At 40.5% G+C, this 23,483-nt stretch overlaps 1 protein-coding gene across 2 annotated transcripts in view; it reads right to left on the bottom strand.

Annotated features, from left to right (window-relative positions):
- USP24 (ubiquitin specific peptidase 24) overlaps positions 1-19,221 on the bottom strand; it is a 148,372-nt gene extending 129,151 nt beyond the window's left edge. For both annotated transcript variants that reach the window (XM_004025861.5, XM_055359172.2), the window contains exon 1: positions 18,415-19,221. In XM_004025861.5, coding sequence (XP_004025910.2) covers positions 18,415-18,735 — 321 coding nt within the window. In that variant the 5' untranslated portion in view covers positions 18,736-19,221. The remainder of the gene's footprint in view (positions 1-18,414) is intronic.
- Between the last annotated feature and the right edge of the window lie 4,262 nt (positions 19,222-23,483).

Below are 23,483 nucleotides of genomic sequence, written 5' to 3'. Positions count from 1 at the left end.
CCCCCACGAAATTAAATACTAAGAATTGACTGTGTGGGGTAGGGTTGGGTTTTGGTGTGATCCACTGTAGTATCTAAGATTGTTTTTCATCTCCCTCAAGAACCAATTTCCGCCCCCCCATAGAGTTACATTACCCCTGTTAAGAACAGTTTAATGGTTTAAGTGCTATCTCTAAGTTGAAGACTCACATTTTGGCTCCAGTACAGACTTCTTCTCTGGACACCAGGCACATATCCAACTTCCTTTTTGACAACTCCACTAGGGTGTTTAATAGGCATCTAAAATTAACATGTTCAAAAACAAACCCCTGATCTTTCTCACCAGATCATGGTATCTCCCTGTAGAAAACCTTCGATGCCTTCGTTCCTATTCTGACAAAAAGTTATCGTGACAGTTGCCTGCAAGGCCCTAATGGGGAGCTGACCTCTGCCCGTCGAGTTCCAGCCATACTGGCCTCCCTGCTGCTCCTCCAACATGCCAGCCCTGCTGCTACCCGGTGTTTTTGCATTAGGTGTTCCTTCCACTTAAAGCAGGAGTTGGCAAAGTAGAGCCCACTGCCTGTTTCTGTATTTTATTGAAACAAAGACCTGCTTATTTCCTTACATATAGCATATAGTTGCTTTCATACTACAATAGCTAAGTTGAATAGCTACAACAGAGACTAAGTATTTACTTTAGGCCCGTTACAGAAAACTTTTGCCCACCGCTAGTTTAGAATGCCATTCCCTCAGATAACCACAGTTGGCTTCACCTTCTTCAGGTCTTTGCTCAAATATGACCTGCTCTGTGAGGCCTTCCTTGAATAATCTACTCAAAAAGCAGCCCTTGTCATACCCCCTACCCACTGCCGTCCAGCATGATCTCTCTCCTGTGCTGCTTTTTTTCCATAGTACTTATCATCATCTGACATTCTACATTTCACTTATCTTATTTGTTGTCTGTGTCCCCTCATTAGAATATAAGCTCCAACAGGGCAGAATTGTTTTGTTTGTTCCATTATCTGTAACAGTCCCTAAGACAGAGTGGGTGCTCAACAAATTCTTGGTGAATGAATGAGTGAATGTTAAGACCTAATACATGCTTATGAAATGAAAGAGAGGAAACAGATCCTGAGCACAGAGAATTGTATGTGTGTTCAGGCACGAAAGAAAAAGCATGGCACATTTAAAGCACTACCTTCATAACATCAAATACTGAGCTGTAGTAAACTTCACCTGTTTAAAGTTTGGCTCCCTAATAAGAGTGTGTTACTCAATGGAGCTCTATCTAATTCCCTATTGTATCTCCAATGTCTATTCCATACCTAAATCACTTGTACAACATCCCCAACAATATCCCAGAACCTCTGCCTAAATATATTTAGTGACCAGGTGCTTAGGACATTTTGAGATTACCTGTTCCTGTTTTGCCTGTTCAACTGAAATCTATCTCCACATAACTTTGACTAATACCTTACCTGACCACAATTAGATGGGATGTTATTTTCTGGGAACTTTTATTTTCTCACTTGTGAAAAGCAAATGCTATTTGCTTTGTTCATTATAACTACGAAGGGTTTCTGTGAGTACCAAATAAGATAATGTATGAGAAAGTGTTTCTTAACTCAAACCTCATATAATGAAAAGTGAAGAACAATTATGGTTATCTAAACTGCTCTTAAAAAGTCATTCTGCACAAATTTTTACTACAGGAATAAAACCCCACTGAAAGCACATTTATATTTCTTTTTTTCTTTTTTTAAAAAATATTAAAAATAATTTTTTTTTAAAGACAGGATCTCACTATGTTGCCCAGGCTGGTCTCAAATACCTCACTTCAAGCAATCCTCCTACCTTGGCCTTCCAACGTGCTGGGATTACAGGCGTGTGCCACCATCCCCAGCCTATATTTCTCATTTTAGAAAGATACTCCATGTTCTCTCAAGCAGTATGTTCTAATTTGTCTTAATGGAAATGGAGGATGAAGGCAGAGAGAATGAAAGGGAAAGAGAACAAGGCATTTCCGTTTTTGTGTGTAGAAAGAACACAGAATTGAAAGTCAAGTAACATGGTTTTAAGTCCCACCATAAGCTGTGTGGTTTTAGACAGGGTTTCTTAACCTTGGTTCTACTGACAATTTGGGCTAGACAATTCTGTTCTGTGCACTGTAAGATGTTTATCAGCATCCCTGGCCAGTAGCACCTCTCTAGTTGTGACAACACTAAAACATCTCCATACATGTGTAATGCCTCCGGAGTGGGATGACAAATCATCCCTGGTTGGTTAAGACTTGATATCTCCATACCTCAGTTTCATCTATAAAATGAAAATATTTACCTACAGATCCAAGATCTCTTCTGGCTCTAAAAATGCTAAAATTCTACTACAGGTGAAAATATAGGTTGTTGACAAATGCAGTCTTACTAATGGGGAACAAATTATGTAATGAAAGAAGGCAAGTATTTTTGTTTGGTTTTCCTTAATAAATAATAAAACATCCTTGGGTATTTAAAATGATTCAATCACAAAATCTTTTAAACATAAGAGATCTGAATTAGACATTTCACAAGTGTCAGTATAAAAAGATGAAAATACCATTCTAGAATCTGGCTTAAAAGAACATGATAACCAGGACGGGCATGGTGGCTCACACCTGTAATCCTGGCACTTTGAGAGGCCAAAGCGGGCAGATCACTTGAGGCCAGGAGTTTGGGACCAGCTTGGCCAACAGGCAAAATCCTGTCTCTATTAAAAATACAAAAATTAGTCAGGCATGGTGGCGGGCACCTGTAATCCCAGCTACTTGGGAGGCTCAGGCACGAGAATCACTTGAACCCGGAAGGTGGAGGTTGCAGTGAGCCAAGATTGCGCCACTGCACTTTAGCTTGGGTGACAGAGCGAGACTCTGTTTCCAAAAAAAAAACAAAAAACAAAAAAACAAACAAACAAACAAAAAACATGATTAACAGATGCAATGCATACTTTTTGATTCAATCCTAGATTACAATTTTTATAAAAGCCTATAGAGGATATTGCAGTATAAGTGGAGAATTTGAATATGAACTAAATAATAGACAATATTAACGTATTAATGTTAAATTCCTTTGGTAGGATAATGGTACTGCAGTTCTGTAGAATGTCTTTGTCCTTAGGAGATTCACACTGAAGTATTTAGGAGTCAGATGTCTTGACATTTGCAACTTATTTTTCAAATGGTTCAGAAAAAGTGTGTGTGTGCGTGTGTGTGTGTGTGTGAGAGACAGACAGAGAAGCTAAAGCAAATGTGACAAAATGTTTGCAAATAATGAATCAAGGTGAAGGGTATACAAGTGTTCACTGTATTGTTCTTTTGATTTCTGTAGACTATAAATTGTTCAACATAAAAACTTGGAAAAAATATATCTAGTATTGTATTAGTCCATTTTCATGCCACTGATAGAGACATACCCAAGACTGGACAATTTGCAAAAGAAGGAGGTTTAATTGGACTTACAGTTCCACGTGGCTGGGGAAGCCTTACAATCATGGCAGAAGGCAAGGAGGAGCAAGTCATGTCTTACATGGACGGCAGCAGGCAAAGAGAGAATGAGGAAGATGCAAAAGCGGAAACTCCTGATAAAACCATCAGATCTCGTGAGACTTATTCACCACCACGAGAACAATATGGGGATAAGTGCCCCCATGATTCAATTATCTCCCACTGGGTCCCTCGCACAACACATGGACGTGGGAATTATGGGAGTATAATTCAAGATGAGATGTGGGTGGGGACACAGAGGTTTCCAAACTTTATCAAGTATCAAATCAAATTATACCCAGTTTAAATTTGTAGCAGACCATTCTCTAATATTTTACTAAGTACTTTTCCACAACATTCCCTACTCTGTCAGAAGTTCCTAGGATAGTTGGAGGTCCTTATGGGGATAAGCTATGCTGAAAAAGCAATCCAAGTGACTCTGATCTGATGTTGGCCATCCCTAGCAGCTCTTTAGAACCACTGGAATAGCTTATGAACCCCTTAAAAGCAGGGGCTGTATCTTAGTTCTCAGAAGCCAGAAGAGAGCCAAAGACATTCAATAGATTGCTTAGCATTGAACAAATAGTTACCATACTACTGTTTCTTTCCTCCTCCTACTCCCACTCCACATACTTTTTTTTAATTTTGGGAGGAGAAAGGAGAAAAAATAAACAGTGTCTCAATAGCTTTACTTCAAAATAAACTCACTTGGATTAACAGTGTCATCATTAATCATTATTATAGAAATAAATAAATGTGACAATCTGAAACAAAAACAACACTAAAAGTCAGTTTTCTGCTTTAATTATACTGTGACATGTTTTCTCTTTTCTCTCTTTCCCCTCCAGAAATGACATTCTCTGCAAATCTTCTCCTTACCAACGTAGAGCTCACCTAAGTGATGTAACAAAACTACATAAAAACAGACTGGCAAACAGTCCTAATAAAGGCTTAAAAAGGGTTTGTTTCTTTTAGCATCCACTATGTTCTTTCTTGTGTGCAATATTTTTCTATGTGAGCTAAAGAAAAAACATAAAGCAAAGGAAGTGGTACAGAATACCAAAGTTCAAATTTAATGTGTTATATCCAAAATTGTATACATTATAAAGACACCAGCAATAGCTCAAAAAATGTTCCTTCCCACCAACTGTAATACAAGGTAAACACTATGACAGAAATCTGCCAAAAGACTACAGAAAAATTTATGCTATTTTCAAGCTATGGTGTAGGGTATTTTAGGCAAAAGTAGATTTAAGAGACTATTTGAGAAGCATGAATGGGGGAAATGTGTTCCAAAATGGTGATGCAAATAAATATATTCCATATCAGATTCTTTGATTCAGTTTAGTATCTCCTGTGTGAAGTGTTTCCCGGAACTTTCCAGGAAATACAGAAAACCAGACCCTGCTTTCAAAAGACTCAATTTAGGCCGGGCGCAGTGGCTCATGCCTGTAATCCCAGCACTTTGGGAGGCCAAGGCAGGTGGATCACGAGGTCAGGAGTTTGAGATCAGCCTGGCCAAGATGGTGAAACCCCATCTCTACTAAAAATACAAAAATTAGCTGGGCGCAGTGGCAGGCGCCTGTAATCCCAGCTACTCGGGAGGCTGAGGCAGGGGAATCGCCTGAACCCGGAAGGCAGAGGTTGCAATGAGCCGAGATCACGCTACTGCACTCTAGCCTGGGTGACAGAGCAAGACTCCATCTCAAAAAAAAAAAAAAAAAAAAAAAAAGACTCAATTTAATATGGTGACAAAGGAACAATGCCAATGCAATGAGATAAATGCTATGACAGAGGTACGAAAAGGTTTCTATTCAAACTCAAGAAGGGACGTTTAACTAGGAGGAAGGGAAGAAAGAACGAGATGAGGTATAATGGAAGGCATCAAGTTCTAACAGAAAACCATTAGCAAGAGTGATTAACAGTACAGGTGGTATGTTAGCATTCGGAGTCTCTTGGGACTTGCTTGACTTAAGGAAGGAGGATGTTCCTACCCTATCTCTGCCAACTGCAATGCAAGGCTGTGTTAAATCTATTTTGTAGTGAAAGGATCAAGTGCAAGGATCAAATTGATACCACACACACAGTGCTATGGAATAGCCCACTATGGCAAGAGGTGAGAGAGGAGGGCATGCCAGGCAGGAGAAAATGCACGTGCACAGGCAAGGAGTCATAAGAGGATCTAGCAAATTTAAAAACTGATCTCCTTTTTAAGTATCCTCTAAGAGCGCATCAATATTCACCATGCTTTATTTTTGTATTCATTAAAATATATAACCTAAGGCAAGTGTTATATTTTCAGTATATTTACACCATTCCAAGGTATATTTCAAAATGTTTAACTTCAAACCTGCAAGTATATAATACATCCTAGTTGATATCTGCCATCATTACCGTGTTTGATACACACAGAACGAAAAGGCTATTTTAAGAAACTAAACAATACACATCTGAAACAGAAAATTATTAAATTAGGTGGTATACTGTTTCAAGCGATTTGTATACCGACTTTTTCTTTCTTTCTTTTTTTTTTTGAGATGGAGTCTCACTCTGTCACCCAAGTTGCAGTGCAGTGGTGCGATCTCGGCTCACTGCAAACTCCGCCTCCCAGGTTCAAGCAATTCTCCTGCCTCAGCCTCCTGAATAGCTGGGACTACAGGCGCCCATTACCACACCCAGCTAATTTTTGTATTTTCAGTAGAGACGGGGTTTCACCCTGTTGATCAGGCTGGTCTCAAACTCCTGACCTCAGGTGATCCACCTGCCTTGGCCTCCCAAAGTGCTGTGATTACAGGCGTGAGCCACCACACCCGGCCTGTATACCGACTCTTAAAGCTTATTTTTAAAATATTCAATACCATGAGCAACTGTGGATAGACTCAGGCAGGGGATCACTTGTACAAGGATGCTAGTCGAGAGACCACAGCACCTTCACAAGTGATAGCAATTGCTCCATCTTCCTTTCCTCAACTCCCACCATCTTTATAAACTTACGAATAACCAATGTTAAAAAGTACCTAATGATAAAGCAAGATAAACTATAGAATCAACACTTTTGAGTGTGAGTACAGTAAGACATTTTAAGTGAGAGAGATCACATTCATAAACTTTTACTACCGTATACTGTAATTGTTCTATTTATTAGTTCCTGTTGTTAATTTCTTACTGTGCCCAATTTATACATTAAACTTTATCACAGGTATGTATATATAGGAAAACACAACATATACAGGGTTCAGTACTATCTGTGGTTTTCCGCATCCTCTGGGGTTCTCGGAATCCATCCCCCACAGATAGGGGAGACACTAGTGTATATCTAACAAAGGAAATGTGATGATTAAATAGAGAAAGTTTATGAGGAAGGATATATTAAAGATAACCTACAGTCAAAGACTTCCTCAGGTCAGAAGAACACTATGGTAAAGTAAACAAAAGACATCTCAAGAGGCAGAAGGCTGGGTTCCTTTTCTGACTCTGCTGAGCCAAGAGTCAAGGTCCTCTTCCCTAAGCTGACAAGACTTACCACCACCAGATCTCCATGGTCCCAGCTCTGAAACAAATAATCAATTTTAATCCTTAAAGTTTCAACTGCTAGTTCTGCTTACTGGAATAAGGAGAGGGAAATGCAGGAAATATTGTCAGTTCTACAGATAATTGTGCTGTTTTATGAATTATATCTTGCTAAGTAGTCTTAATATTCCTCTCCCATATTACAATCACTATGGACTGGGAGAATACAAGGTAACTGCATCATTTCTAATCTTTGATCCTCCTTAATAGATGCTTAAAATTCCTCTACCACAGGCATGTTCTATACTTCAACCATAAAAAGCTCAAAGTATTAGAAAGCAAACAGAACTTGCTTGTTATTCTCTAAAGGTGTCAGTATATCTGCACATATATCATGAACCAATTGTTTTAATGGTATAAATCATATATTTTTGGCTGACATAATTCAACACAGAGAGTCTGGCTGCTCAATAGACACCTAACATTTTCTCAAAATCAAATACATTACATACATGTGTGTGCACATAAAATATTTTAGCTGTTAACTAGAGAATTATAGGATGATCTGCTGCTACTCTAACTCACCAAAATATTTCAAAATGAGGTAGACATCATGAGAAGTGTATTACTAAAAGAAAAATCATTAACATTTTCCAAGTTTTAGCACAGTTCATTCCAATATAAAACTGACCACAAAAGCAAAATACTTATAATAAACTAAGCAATCCTCATGTTATTGATGTCGGACAGGTTTTTATTTACAGAGTTACTGCTATTTCCACCTTAAGTCTTTCTAAAATTACCAACATTTCTCTAAAGTAATTTTTTTTTTATTATCAACAATCATTAAGAGATTTTTAGCCTAAAATAAGACCAGTTCCTAAAGCAATTTCTCTTTTTGGGAAAAACTGATATACTTACGCTTTTAGGATAAAAAATAATGCCATTTCATTAAAATAATTAACATCACTTTAAAAAGATACTAGTTGAGAGAATCATCAATCTACTAATATTAAACATCTAACAGGCAAATAAATACACATTCTGTATATTCCATGACACTAAAGAAATACTGCTTGAAAAAAATATCATTTGGTTTCTTGGCAATGGATGCCACTATGGATCAAATTACATCACAAAAAATCCTAGAGGCACTATACAAATGCTGTTGATACACAGATTTAAGCTTTCATATTTAACCCACAACTCTTCAAGACCTCTCTCTAGCTTCTGAAATAGAATATTAAGATTTATTAGACTTGTGGCATAAGAAATCAACCAGCCTTGAAATTATAACAGAGAAGAAATATGTCTGATTTGTTCACCATTGTATTTATTTCTAACATCTAGCTCAGTGCCTAGCACACAATAAATTCTCAATAAAAACTTACTGAATGGTTATTTTGTTAAACTGGGTCATGGCTGTTTTGCTGCTCTGACATTTTCAGTATAATGCCTATTCTTACCATTTGAATTTGATCTAAACCATTATTTAATTTAAATCTAGTTTTTATTCTGAGAACTCTTTATTTTCTACTTAATAAAAACAACAGAAATAGCAGTCCCACCTTCTTAAAAATGTGCAGACATGAGAGTTCATTAAAGTATACAAATGACAGAAAGAAAGTTAAGTAACAGATGAGATTGTGAGTGCAACTACCAATGGCCCCACAATGAGTAATACTGCTACAGGTCACAGGAACAGAGATCACCAGGGAAGGCCATGTCAGCCAAGTGTGTGTTTCCATTCCATCCCTTTGGCCAAAAAAGGGGCTCTAAACACAGCTGTTTTCAAAATATAGTCACCAGAGAACTTTGAGAGTCTTCAAAAGCTGGCAGATAATCTAAAGGTCAATCAAAATACACACTGGAGTCATATACAACAATGTCATAAAAACAATTAGCAAGGCAAAATGCTGTGAGATATGGGGGCAGGACAAGGGGAGCATGCAGAAAAGAACAGAAGGGGCAGGAAAGGCAACTAAATAGAAACTCCATGAAAGCTTAAACTGTGACTCAAATTCGAAAAGTCCTGCTGAATTGCATCTTCTGAGCCAGTTTTCTTAAAGCTAGAAATAACTATATAACATAATACTCAAATGTGAATTCTAGATTTAAAAAAATAGCTCCCAATGATGTGCTAGGAAGCAGTATACTTTTTTCCATATTTCAATTAGATAAAAAGCAAATTAAATCTTTTTTATATTTCATTTTCCTCATTAGCAAAGTTTTTGAATAATTTTAGAGTCTGCAAAATTTTCCTAAGAATTACGCAAAACTTTAATCTTTTTAACTACTCTCATTTAAACACAGTTTGGTTTGCTTTTAGCTTTAATAAAGTTTATATACTTTTTAAAAACTCATGAAGCAAAAATTCTAAAACACAGAAAAATAGGGAGAGTATAGCCCCATCACCCCAAAATAACAATATTAATATTTTAGCACAAGCTTATTTTCAAAATTAAGTATGCATATTTACATGTATACATGAGAGGCCCCATAGCTCTTAATTTCTTAAAGGAGTCAATGAATGAAAAAATGAAGCATTTTAGATCTAGTCTAAGATGATGCCCATTTTATAGAGGAGAAAATGGAGTTTCAGAAAGGAAAACTGACTTGCCAAACAATAGCAAGAAACAGAACCCTGAACAGAAAGGTACAGTCTCCCAAATCCTGGGCTGAATACTCTTTCAAATACCATGAGACGTTTTATTTCATTTCATTTAAGATATTCTTTGCATCCAACCACTGAGTCATCTCTCTATCCAATTAAATATTATTGTGAGCCAGGAGTACTAAGGACACAGAGATAAAAATAGTCCTGCTCAATGCCTAATGGGAATTATCAACACACACATGCAAACACAGAAAATTTTTTAACTGAAATGTTTTACTTGGTGTACATGCAAAATGCAGTGGGAGAATGTAGTGGTGTAAGACAAGTAAGTGTTCCGTACAGAGAAGTGGCAATTGAGCTAACCTTGAAGAACGACTTAGTGTTAGACAGGCAGAAGAGATATCAGGGAGTAGGAATAAGAATGGGAAAATAGCAGCTAAACTGCAAAAGAGCTTAGAACAGGAAGGCAGGAGATAAGACCAGATAGGTAAGTCTGGAGACCTTGAAAGAAAAGGAGTTTAGGTTTTACCTATACGAGATGAGGAACCACAAAACCATTTTACCAAGATTATTCCACAATTAAAACTTATATTTTAGAGAAATCATTTCTTGTGCCAGTGAATGGCAGAGAAAAACAGTAAAAAAAAAAAAAAAAAAGGTCGGGGGGGCATGAGCCAAAACCAGAGTAGTAACAGTGAGGACAGAGGGAAGGGGCATGAAAAATATTTAGGATAAGAATAGGCTATTCCATAAAAAAGAGAGCAAAGAGTTTAGAATAACACAGACAATTAATAATAGTGTTGCTATTCACAGAGTACCTTCATATTTTCTAGGATCTGAAATACATCTTAAATTGCTACCAAGGCCGGGCATGGTGACTGGCTCACACCTGTAATCTCAGCACTTGAGGAGGCTGAGGCAGGCAGATCGCCTGAGCTGAGGAGTTCGAGACCAGCCTGCGCAACATGGCGAAACCCCTGATCTACAAAAAAGAATACAAAAACTGGCACACACCTGTGGTCCCAGCTACTTGAGAGTCTGCGGTGGGGAGAATCACTTCAGCCTAGGAGGCAGAGGCTACAATCAGCCGAAATTGCCTCGCTGCATTGCAGTCTGGGTGACAGAGTGAGACCCTGTCTCAAAAGCCAAAACAAAATAATAAAATTGTTACCAAAATGCTTCACACTATAGATTACCAACTATAGTTCTCAAAAAGCAATTAATGTTCAACCAAAATTGACAATATAGGAGAAATGGAAAGGGAAAAAAAAAAAAGGAAATGCTGAACTGTTTATGAAAAGCTGGGTTTTAACAGCACATGAAGCAGAAACTGAAAAGTCTTGGATTTGAATTTCTGACCAACAAGTCTTTCTTACAAAGATTTTAATTTCAGAAATAATTTTGGAAACCTACTGATACAGGAGTTAAGTACAGCTGGCTCTCTGTATCCATGGGTTCCATATTTGCAGATTCAACCAACTGCAAATCAAAATTATTTGAAGAAAAAATTAAAAATAAGAATACAACAATAAAAAATACAAACAAGAAACAATATTATGTAACAACTGCATACACAGCATTTCCATTGTATTAGGTATTATGAGTAATCTAGGGATGACTTAAAGTATACGGGAAGATGTGTGTAGGTTAGATGGAAACACTAGGGACTTGAGCATGGTGGGGTGGTATCCTGGAACCAGCCCCCTATGGCTATCAAGGGACAACTGTATCGTGTTGCTTAGTAAGTAATGGTTTTATAAAATATTCTTGATATAAACTTAAGTGAAAGTATAATAAATAATGTCAAATGAATTTTGCAATACAAATAACTGGCTTGATGCTATAGGAAAGCAAATTGTGCACTGGAACAACTACTTGTTAGTGTTTATCTTTAGAAGTGGGAAGCCCTGGTGAGTACCTAAAATATTATTTATTTTTTAAGAGAACAATCACATCTTCAACTCAGCCCTTTAAAAGATTCCACAGACTGCTGCATCATGGCTGAAGCATTTTAATTTCTGGAAAGATTGTAAGAATAAAATTTAAACTTACTTGTGTTAGCTCTTCAGAGAAAATGAAAACATCAAATCTACGGTTATATATTCCATTAACCAGCTTAAGGTAATCACCTCTAAAACAGTGGATTCTACTTCTCACACATAACACACACAGAGAAATAAAAAATGGAAGCTACCAATGGTGGGAGCCAGGTTTCTCACTAGCAGACAAACAAGTGACCCTGTAAACATACTATAAAAACAAAATGGTTATAAAATACTTTGCCAAAACTCACCACAGAGATTATCGACCAAAACAATAATGTTGGCCAGGTGCGGAGGCTCACACCTGTAATCCCAGCACTTTGGGAGGCTGAGGTTGGCGGATCACTTGAGGCCAGAAGTTCGAGACCAGCCTGGCCAACATGGTGAAACCCTGTCTCTACTGAAAATATGAAAATTAGCCGGACGTGGTTGGTGCATGCCTGTAATCCCAGCTACTTGGGAGGTTGAGGCAGGAGAATCACTTGAACCTGGGAGGCGGAGGTTGCAGTGAGCTGAGATCGCACCACTGCACACCAGCCTGGGTGACAAAACTATACTCTGTCTCAAAATAATAAAACAAAACAAAAAACAGCGCTGGGCACGATGGTTCACGGCTGTAATCCCAGCACTTTGGGAGGCCGAGGCAGGCGGATCACGAGGTCAGGAGTTCGAGACCAGCCTGGCCAACATGGTGAAACCCCATTTCTACTAAAAATACAAAAATTAGCAGAGCGTGGTGGCAGGCGCCTGTAATCCCAGCTACTTGGGAGGCTGAGGCAGAAGAATCACTTGAAACTGGAAGGCGGACGTTGCAGTGAGCCAAGATCATACCACTGCACTCCAGCCTGGGCGAAAGAGCAAAACTCCATCTCAAAAAAAAAAAAAAAAAAAAAAAAAAATAACCAATAATGTCACCTACTATCAATATGAGCTTAACGAAAATTTTTATGTCAGCTGTGACTGAAAAATGTGACAACACTAAACAATAAAAATTCCTATGATAAAGAAAATGAAAAATACAAGCTTAAAAAAGGAAGTAAAACTCCCTAGAAAAAAAAGGGAGGAAAAAAACATTTACTCTTTTGAAAATGAAGCACAACTCTCTTAGTCGTACCTCTGCAATCTAGTATCATGACTGAAATGTCCTCACATCTGAATTTTCCAGGTGTCTGAAGCCTACTTCTTTATCCGTCCAACTTCTTCTTTTTTTTTTTTTTTAAAGGAAAACCTTTCTAAAATACATTAAACATTCCTGACCCTTCTTAAGCAGACCACACTGGAACCTCTTCTTGACTGTGACATCATTGAAAACACAGTTATCCTCTCAGAGCCATGAAACACATAAAGCTGTTTCAAATCACCCTACACAAATCGGCTAGTGTGATTTGGTTGAGTCGGCTTTTAAAGCTTTCCTGTTCCCTCCTTGACCACTAAGCTGCTACTGTCACTTCTCACTATTGTCAAATGAGCCTGTCTCTAAGAGCTCATCACCTTGTGTTTAGATTGCCATAAAACCATTCTAATTTGATAGGAAACCTAATATTGAAACTTGTTTGAACTGTATTTTTTGTTAAGTTTAAACACAAATGAAAGAAATGCATGAGCTTTAGTGCACTTAGAGCACTTAGTGAGTGGAGTGCATGAGCTTTAATGCATGTATGAAGGTGTTCTGAAATGGTTCCATCTTATGTGTTTACTTCTTATTTCTCTCTCTGGTTCCATATAAGGAAAATTTCCAGGAAAACTGAACTCCAGATTTCAGATTCTACTAAATCTTTTTTAACATTTTCTTATTAAAAGTAAAAAAACGCCCTCCTTCACACTCAGATCAAGTAAATGGTATATGATACTGTAGGCAGTAAGTATAAAAATACTTAAGCATATGGACATATTTTTCTATTAACGTTGAAACCTTTTCCTCAAATTGCTAAAACATTACAACATTTGCTTTTCTAACATTGAAATTGTTTTCAAAATTTAAGCTAACAACATTATTATGCTGTATAAAGCTGTCACAACCTACTATGATTTCACTAAAACCACACTCACAGACACACAAAAGGTACTCTCTTCATGCCAAATTACATTCATTCTAAAAGTGAATGGGCAGGTAATTACAAGGTGAGACTCCAACCATTAGATTAACTCACAGACCTAATTCCCAAAGGAGATATATATACATATACTGGATCAGAAAGAAATTCTTATTTAAAAATTAGGCCATGCTGATTCATCTTTAATTCCCTATTTTTATTTCATCTACTTTCAACTGATTTGGGAAATTATTTCATTTTTTTACTCTAAAGCCTTTAAAGGGCCTTTTTTTTTTTTAATTTACCAAATCACAGTAATTCATAAACCACAGGTCATGTATCCAAATCACTAACAGTTAACTAAAAGCTACTCATTTGATATTTACTCCACACTCATACTAGGATTGTTGTATTTTAGGAAAAGAATAACATGAATTTTACCATAAACCTTAATTATACACATTGACAGTATTATAATTTTAATCCATTTATAATTACCACTTACTACCAAAGGGGAACAAGAGAGATAGGAATGAGGTAAGTTAAGGAACTACAAATTAATATGCTTTTTATTTTTATGTGACTTAGATATATTAACAGCAGGACCAACTTTCGGGCTCTAAACTTAAAAAACAAAAAAGCAATGAAATCTTGAAAGTACTTCTGACAAAACAATACCTCCAGAAAGAACATCCACATTAAAACAGGAACAAAACAAGGAGTTCACAATGTTTATCAGATCACAGTATTAAATGTCACTTCTGGGAATATTAATTAACAGCACTAGACAGCTAAGAAAGGTATTTCCTCAGTTAATATGAAATCTCCTTCCAAAAACTTCCATTTTAGTATTTTCTAAAGACAAACTTAATGAATAAGGTATTCATTATAGTATTAATGTTTGATGGTATTCCTTATGGATAAGGTACATTTCATAATTGTTAAGTTCTGTGAGATGCACAGGATACCTGGTTCAGATTTCTACTGATCCCCTGGAGAGATTACAAAGGCCCAACTCTTCCTGTTGTGTAGAGAACAGAACCAATTGGTACGCACTTTGCAGGCCAGAGGAGTTTACATTAGCCATGCAGTAAAGAGTGAAGAATTCTGACGGGGGTGGTTAAAAATCAGAATAAGTTATTTAGAGCAGCTGTGAGAGCTCACTCTCTTTAATAATAGAACAGACTCTTATGTGCCGTGGACTGATTTTGAAGTAATGCTATTCAAAATCAAAACTGGACAGCTTCTCAAAGTCCCTTCCAGACCCAGAGACCAAGAACATTTACATCCAACAATACTAGTGAGAACCAAACACATCTCTTCTGCAAAACACTATCTTTACTTAATTGGAGGATATTAACAACGTGGCTTTCTATGCAGTTGTGTGTTTTGCTAGATATCTGGGTCTTTTTTATCTGCATTCTCCTTGCTTCTACTGAACCGGAAGTTAACAGCTTTCACTGTTCAAATATTAATTTTTAAACCAAACCCTAATTACAGCAGGGCCTCAAACTGATTTACCTAACTAGCTACATGACCTTGGGCAGTCTTTTCTTGTAAAATGAGAGGCTTGGACTAAGACCCACTAGAATGTAAACACCATGTTCTGTTCAATACTCTACTCCCTGCCCCTGGGACAGGAAGGCATTAAGAGAAAACCATTGCTATCCCCAAACTACAAATATAAAAAAACTTAAGTCATTTCTTTCTTTTCTAATCAATTAGATTTTATTCTGTCTTTCCCATTTTTAAAGAAGACAATGACACTGAAATGTCCTGTGCAGCAAATACAAATGTATATAATTTAAAATAAGGTACTCAGTTTTTAGAAATAAAAAGGATTAACTATATAATAGCTGACAATCTTCACCCAGTTTTTTCACTCTTCTTCCTTCCCTTTAACCCATTACTGTGTCCCATTCCTTTTTCCTTTGAAAGAGAGCCCGAAAGAGTGCAGGACTTCGAGCAAAAGGGCCTGAGTACTAGCCCCACCTCTTCTATTAACTGACTCTGTGGGGACAAGCCACTTCCCCTTTGGGGCCCGAAAGGCTGCATCTGTTAAACAAGGGAGCTGCACTAATTATTAATTTCTAAAGTATGCTTCTTTTTAAAAAATCTGATTCACCTTATATTCTACCCATTATTCGATTCCTAATGGTTGGTGCTCACCACATCATTGCACAGTAGCCTTAAAATCTGTCTTTCCCTCATTATTTTTCCTTACTATCCATACTGTTACCAAACAAATTTAATCCTAAAACCATGAGTTGAGCAGAGTGAAAAGCACACTGGCTTTGAAGTCAAAGAGACCTGGGTTCAAATTCAGCCCCTGCCACCCACTACATAATCATATCCCTAAAAAGCCTACATTAACTCTCACCAAGGGTTAAATAAACTGTATAACGCACCTAAGACAGGGCCTGACACCCTGTAGATGCTGGATAATATTTATTACCTTTCCCTATTTCCCAAGATCAAGAGCCTCAGTTTCCCACTGTGTACACCAAGGATGACCAAGAAGTTCCATAGGTGGCATGCATTAAGATTATTAAACCACAGAGGCACATTCTGCGTTAAATGTTTCCAAAAGGCTCCTGTGTGTCAGGAAAGTCTCAGCCTGCCAACCTCTGCCAATACGCTTCGTGGGTAAAGCAGCCTCAGTCACCAGCTCCTCTTGAACTCTCAAAAGTAAACGGTGCAGCTTCCCTCCTAGACCAAATCCACAGGTCTAGGAGAAATGAGGACTTGATGCACTGCTTCCAAAAGATGGAGATTTTATGGATTTTAATTTACCGCAAACCAAACTCCTTAGCCTGCCATTCACGTAAGAAGCCACTCCCAATTCTTTGTACTTACATGTACTGGCAGTAAGCTAAGGTTAGCGCTAATGTTAACATGAATGCACCAAGCATTGTAATTTAAATTGATTTTCCAATCACAGGAAATTAAAAGGTATGACAAAAGAAAAAAAGAATCACATTTCTCACATAATGAGGATACACTGAGCTTTGCAGAGTTATACAAACACCTTCTGAAAAAGCAACGGCTTTCTTCTTGATTTCAAAACTGGGTCAAAAACTAGAAGGAACGAGGGAGGAGTGATAGGAACTGCCAATGAGAAGCTGATTTCTTAAAGTGACTTAAGTATGGTTACTCAATTATATGGGAATTTAAAAAAATTCCCAAACTAGGAATAGTAACAATCTTTATTTCCATGTACTAGTCAACGATACAGCTAAGTTAGTGGGTTACAGAGGGCAATCTAGCAACTGTGTCTAAGTGTGGAAGCCAAAGAAATCTTGTGCAGAAACCTGTTCAAGTGCCACCTTCTTGTTCAAGCTACTTCAGCCCGAGGAACTGTTGCAAAAGCATACAATTAAAAGGATATAACACTGCTCAGGAAAAAGTGTTTCAAAAGGCTTAGCTTCACTAAGCTTAATTCTTCATTAAGAACGAACCAAATTCGTATCTCTACCTAATAACGCAATCCCAATAATTTGAGATCTGTGCTTTTCTGTGGTCAGGCCAAGCTGCTCTACTGGCCCCTGAAATGAACTACCCAACGAATCTGACCAAAATTCCTTCCATGAGCTACTATGTTTCTGCAAAGTAATTATTCAAAAGCACTGCTGCTTCTGGTCGATCTTTTTTCTTTATTGCAGAAGAGTCCGTTTTCTTCCCCCATGTTCCTTGCTCACACCCCAAACTAAACAGGCATAGTCTTCTCCACCTAGACTTGAGGTCTCTGATCAAAGCCATTAGCCTCAAGACTCCTCCTCCACCCCCACTGCGCTCCCACCCTGTTCCGCGCCCCTCTGCATAGCACCCTCAGTATGACTACCATCTCTTTCCCCGGTCTAGTTTTCTCTCATTTATGACCTTATCGATGACCAGTACTCCCTCTTTACCCAGACCTGGTGCCAGCTCTATCTTCCAATTCCAGTCCCCATCCCTGCCTAGACCCTCCTCAGCTCCCACCCCTGCCCAGGCCTCCCACCTCTGCCCTCTCAGTGCAATCCCCACTGCTCTCATACCTGATCTTATTCAAGTCCAGTGCTCACAACCCAGACTTTATTCAAGTCCTCATTCCTAGCCGCGGCCCCTTCCCTCTTCATTTTAAATCCTACTCAATGCCCCCTCTTTCCGACCCTTGGCTAAAACCCCAACCTCACTCCTAACCCCAACAGTTTTCCTGTGATCCCGTCAAAGACCACTACTCTGGCCGGCCCACACCGCTTTTTCTGACTCTGAGCCTGGTGCCTCCGCCAATCCTTCACTGAAACCTCCTGCCACAAAATCTCCGACCTAGCCTAGTGCACTAGTACCCCTTTCCGACCCCCTACTGCACGCATCCTTCCCACTATATGCTCAAGTGTCTGTCCTCCCATCTCGGATGATAGCCCTAGAGCCTCCTCCCCATCGTCGGTGTGCATAGCCGGAAGCCTAAGGGACCCCTCCTCACCCCAACCCACAGCTCCGCTCCGCATCCCTAATTCCCTTTCACACGCCTCTCCTAAGGGTCCCTCTCCCCACTTACCCCCAATCAAGTGACTTCGGTTCCCAACTGGAGCCTGGGGCTTCTCTCTCTCTCCGCCCCGCCCCCACTAAAGCCCCAGTCGAATGCCCTCTCCCCACACCAAGCCCAGCGGGGTGTGTCCCCTCCCAGGAACTCCAGTCCAGCGGCTTCCCACAGAGGTCTGGGGTTGCCCCTCCTCACCTCCGCGTCCACCACCTCGTGGTAGGCGGGCGGGGGGTCGAAGCCGCCCCCGCCTCCGGTGCTCCCGCCGCGGGAGGGGCCGCCGCCGCCGTCACCTCCGCCGTCGCCCCGCGGGCCCCCGCCGGGCCCGGGACTGGGGCCACCGCCGCTGTCCATGGGCTCGTAGCCGCCGTAGTCGAGGCCCGGCCGCTCGTTGGTGAGCAGCGCCACGGCCTCGTTGATGTCGTTCTTGGCCAGGCGCAGGGCCTTGCGGATGGTGGCGGGGTCCGAGAAGCCCATGCACAGCAGCGTGGTCATGTGCTGCTCCTCCTCCGATTCCATGGCTTGGGCCTCCGGGCCGCCCCGGCCAGCGCACGGCGAAGCTACGGGTCCCGGGCCTGGCGGGCCGCGCGGCGCACCCTCCGCGCCGCCTCCGCGCCCAGGTTGGCCCCTGCGTTCCTGCCCCGGGTGCTCCGCAGCCGCCGGGCCAGGCTGGGTGCGGGCTTGGGTCTTGCGAGCCGAGCTAGTGCGGTGTGGCGCTCAAGCGCGGCTGCGGCCCGGCCCAGCCCTGCGCGCCGCCATGTTGGCCTCCTCCCCCTCCGCCTCCTCCTCCCCGGGCCGCGGGGCCGCGCCTCCGCTCCCGGAAGCGGCACGGGAGGCGACCGTGCTCGCCGTTGGCAGGCTAGGGTTGGCGGCGGCGTATTCTGTTTGTTTTAAACGAAGGAGCGGAGGGAGGGGCCGCGCCGCGGAGCGTGCCTAAGGTGAAAGGGCTGCCGTGCAGCCAGGCAGAGGCGAGGAAGGCTCCTCCATCGTCGCCACCGCCCGCCTGTTTCGCCGGCAACAGGTTCCCCCGGGACGGGAGGGGCCGCAGCGCCGCGCAGCTCGCAGCGCTGAACGTCGCCGAAATCCCTTGGCCGGCCGAGCCTCCGCAGCCGCGATGCGGCTTCTCTCCGTCCGAGTCCCCCGAGCCTCTCCGAACCCCCGTTGGACTTCCCCTCCCTGGCCGGCGCCGCCCGACCCGCCCCCCCATCCTAGAGGGAATTCCCTGCGCCGCGGCTGTGAGGCACCTCCACCCCGGCCTGAAATGCACCGCAGTCCTGAAGGAAATCCACCCTCATCCCACGCAGATTCACCCGCAACGCTGCCTGAATACGCCTCGCTGCCCACAGAAATTCCTGCCCAAACCAGACGCGTGGACCACCCGAGCTGAAATTCACACTCGACCCTAGCCCCGCCAGCCCTTGCCGAAATCACTCTAAACCCGTTGAAATTAATTCCCAGCCGTCCGAATTTTCCTTCCAACATTAACTGACCATCTGTCTCCGCCAAGCTGACTGAACTCTACCGAACTCTTACCCTGAAAGCCCCTGAGAGTCCAAAATATATTTTTCCAGCCCGAAATCTAAATCCCATTTCTCTGTATGAAAACCTCCAGAAACCCAGACTCTGTTACTTCCTTCGGCCACGGACTCGTTCGAACATCGTGGACATCACCTTCCCACATTTTTACCGCAGTCTTTGGCTCCGATTCTTTGTCCATGCCTCTTGGGCAGCATCCTATCCTGTTTCTTTCCACCTTTGAGGATTCCTCTACCCCTTTAAAGGCCTGCTTTCTTTGCTTTCTCTTCTCACCTTTGGCATTGGCACTCTGGGGTCATATCTTTAGTTCCCTTGACTCCACCATCTAAGCCAAGGGTGTCCAATCTTTTGGCTTCCCTGGGCTACACTGGAAGGAGAAAAATTGTCTTGGACCACATATAAAATATTCTAACGCTAATGATAGCTGATGAAATTTTTTTAAAATCTCATCATGTTTTAAGAAGTTTACGAATTTGTGCTGAGCCGCATTCAAAGCCGTCCTGGGCCTAAGTCCTTGCTATTTTTCCTCTTCAATTTCCTTCAATCCATAGTTCTCTAGGTTATTTTCCCACCCTTTCCCAAGATTCGGATATCCCTTCATTCTTGCTGAGTTCATCTCCTATGCCTATTCCTACATACTTGCTGAGTTCATCTTCTAATGTCCTCATCCTGGTTTCTTCCTGAACCTGAAATCCAGCTAACCTTACTTTTTCATCCCATCAAACCCCTGCTGTTGCCAGCCCAGCACTCACGAAGATCTCCACATACACCAAGTATTAAATTAGTGCCAGTACCTAGACATTGTCTCTGCACTCTGCTGGCATATTTTCCCCTGGACCAGGAACCCTTCGTACCTAGTAACTTGCCACCTGTGTTTATAAATACCAGCAATTTGATTTACAGGGTGAATTTGTCACTATTGTTTACTTTTAAATGAAGTTACTGTATTTGTTGTTTCCATTAAAGGCGACATTATAAAGCCTAGGCCTCATATCCACAGCAGATAAAGTCTGTTAATTTTTTAATTAAAGGTAACAAAAGGAAACCTCACACTTCTGAACAACAATGACAAGAAGGAATGCCTATAATTGGTTTGGGTCACAATGTATATATTGAAATAAAATTTTTATTAAGTGTCAACTTCCAGGTACACAATGAAGTTTTAAATGTTTATCTGTGACATATGAAGAACAAAGCAATCTAAATTGATGTAAGCAGGCTGTCATAAGGTACATGCTGAGGAATTTATTCAACAAATTGAATAAATTTATTCAATAAATAAATAATTATTCAATAAATAATATATTTAATAAATTTAATAAATAGAATAAAAAATGATTCTATTTACTGAGTGCCAGGTACTATTCTTGGCACAGACAAAAATCAGATGATGGCAAAGTGAGGGCATTCACTTCTGCCCTGTGTTTGAAGAGTTAATGACTAAGAAATGAATTACAAGGAGAGAGGAAGTAACAAGTAACAAAAAAATTGTTTGCCACTAAAATTTGAGGTAGAACCTAAAAGGTCATGAAAGAGCCGACTGAATCAGATGGCACGTTGAAAGACTCATCAACGGTGGCAGGTTTATAGAACATGACAGAGGAAGCTGTGCTTAGCTGAGAAGAGGAAGCAGAGAAGGAAGCAGAGAAAAACAAAGTCTGTGATAAAAACTGGAAAGGAGCCACAAAAGGCCACAAAAAACAAGGAAGTCCATTTTGGAACCGGATCCTGGACTGACTGAAAAGGCAGAGTGTCATTTGAGGATGCGAGTAGTATAATCATACTTTTTTGCATGTAAGAAAGCAAGTGAGTACTTTAAACTGTGGAATTGGGATAGCAGAGGTGGGGCCTATGATATGAATATTCATACTTTTCATTTACATTTTTATTTTTATTGCAGTAAAATCTAGAAAATGTTGAGAGGATTTTTAAAAATTTAAATTACATTCAATTCCCATACATCTTTCTCTAGAAAGGTTCTAAAGGAAAAGAAAAAAATAGTTACATCGAGAAGTAAGGTATGATGAACTATCTTGAAGACTGAGGGTTTTCTACTGTTAATAAGTAAGTTTTCAAATTATAGATTGAATATCTACTTTGAGCCAGGCTGAGGACTAGGGAGACAATTGTGAGAAAAACATTACACAATTTCTACCCCTTTGGAACTTACTGTCTATAATAAAGGGAAATAGACAAATAATAGTCATAAAGCATGATAGGCGCTTTGATGGGGGAATTTCAGGATATAAGGGGCAAATTTCTGCCCTCTGGGGGGGTAATTACCAAGTCTAGGAAAACTGAAAATTTTCCCAGAGAAGACGACGTTCAAACTATAATCTGACATAAGGTTGGAAAGCCAGGAAAAGGAATATGAAATGAAGGGAGAAAGTTCCAAAGAACAGGAACAACATGTGCAAAGGTCCTGTTGTGGGTGAGAATAAAGCAATTTGGGGGAATTAAAAGCCAGTGGAGTATAGAATTCTAGAGAGATATGGATTGAGCATTCCTAACCTGAAATCTGAAATGCTCCAAAATCTGAAAAAAAAAATGTATTTTCTTATTCTTTTTTGTTTTCTTATTAAGAGATGGGGTTTCACCATGTTGCTCAGGCTGGTCTCAAACTCCTGAGCTCAAGTGGTCTTCTCACCTCGGCCTCTCAAAGTGCTGGGATAACAGGCATGTGAGCCACTGCACCCAGCCCAAAATTTGAATTTTTTTTTTTTTTTTTGAGACAGAGTCTCACTCTGTCACCCAGGCTGGAGTGCAGTGGCACCATCTCGGCTCACTGCAACCTCTGCTGCAGGTTCAAGCAATTCTCCTGTCTCAGCCTCCTGAGTAGTTGGGATTACAGGCATCTGCCACCATGTCCAGCTAATTTTTGTATTTTTAGTAGAGGCGAGGTTTCACCATGTTGGCCAGGCTGGTCTCAAGCTCCTGACCTCAAGTGATCTGCCTCCCTTGGCCTCCCAAAATGCTGAGATTACAGGTGTGAGCCACCATGCCCAGCCCCCAAAATTTGAAAATTTGAGTGCTGACGTGATGCCACAAGTGGAGAACTCTGCACTTGACTTCATGTGATGGATTGCAGACAAAACATGGGTGGAAACTGAAAGCCTGCCATTGTTTGTTATTGTTGTTGTTTAACAGCTAATATAGGTATTCTGGGGATGATACTGCCCTATTTAGGTACCCTGAACACATTATTTTTTGACTGTATTAAGGGTATGTCATATTTTTTACTGTTAAGTACTTAAGTGTGAATGGTATAAGAAAAAAATTGCTTATAGGTAGCATATATATTCAGAGACAGGAATGATGATGATGCCAGACAATCACAGATTGTCCACATCAGTAGCTCACATGGTGACACTTCTACTTTCTGATGGTTCAATGTATACAAACTTTGTTTCATGCATAAAATTAAAAATTTGTATTAGGTCGGTGCAAAAGTAATTGAGGTTTTGCCTTTAAAAGACAATGGCAAAAACTTCAATTACTTTTGCATCGACCTAGTATAAAATTATCTTCAGGCAGGGAGTGATAGCTCACACCTGTAATTCCAGCACTTTGAAAGGCCAAGGCAGGCAGATCACCTGAGGTCAGGAGTTCGAGACAACCCTGGCCAGTATGGTGAAACCTTGTCTCTGCTAAAAATACAAAAAATTAGCCAGGCATGGTGGTGGGCGCCTGTAATCCCAGCTATTTGGGAGGCTGAGGTAGGAGAATCGCTT

The sequence above is a fragment of the Gorilla gorilla genome, chromosome 1 (genome assembly GCF_029281585.2).
Source record: "Gorilla gorilla gorilla isolate KB3781 chromosome 1, NHGRI_mGorGor1-v2.1_pri, whole genome shotgun sequence".
NCBI lineage: Eukaryota > Metazoa > Chordata > Mammalia > Primates > Hominidae > Gorilla > Gorilla gorilla.
This window is presented reverse-complemented; position numbering and strand designations above follow the sequence as displayed.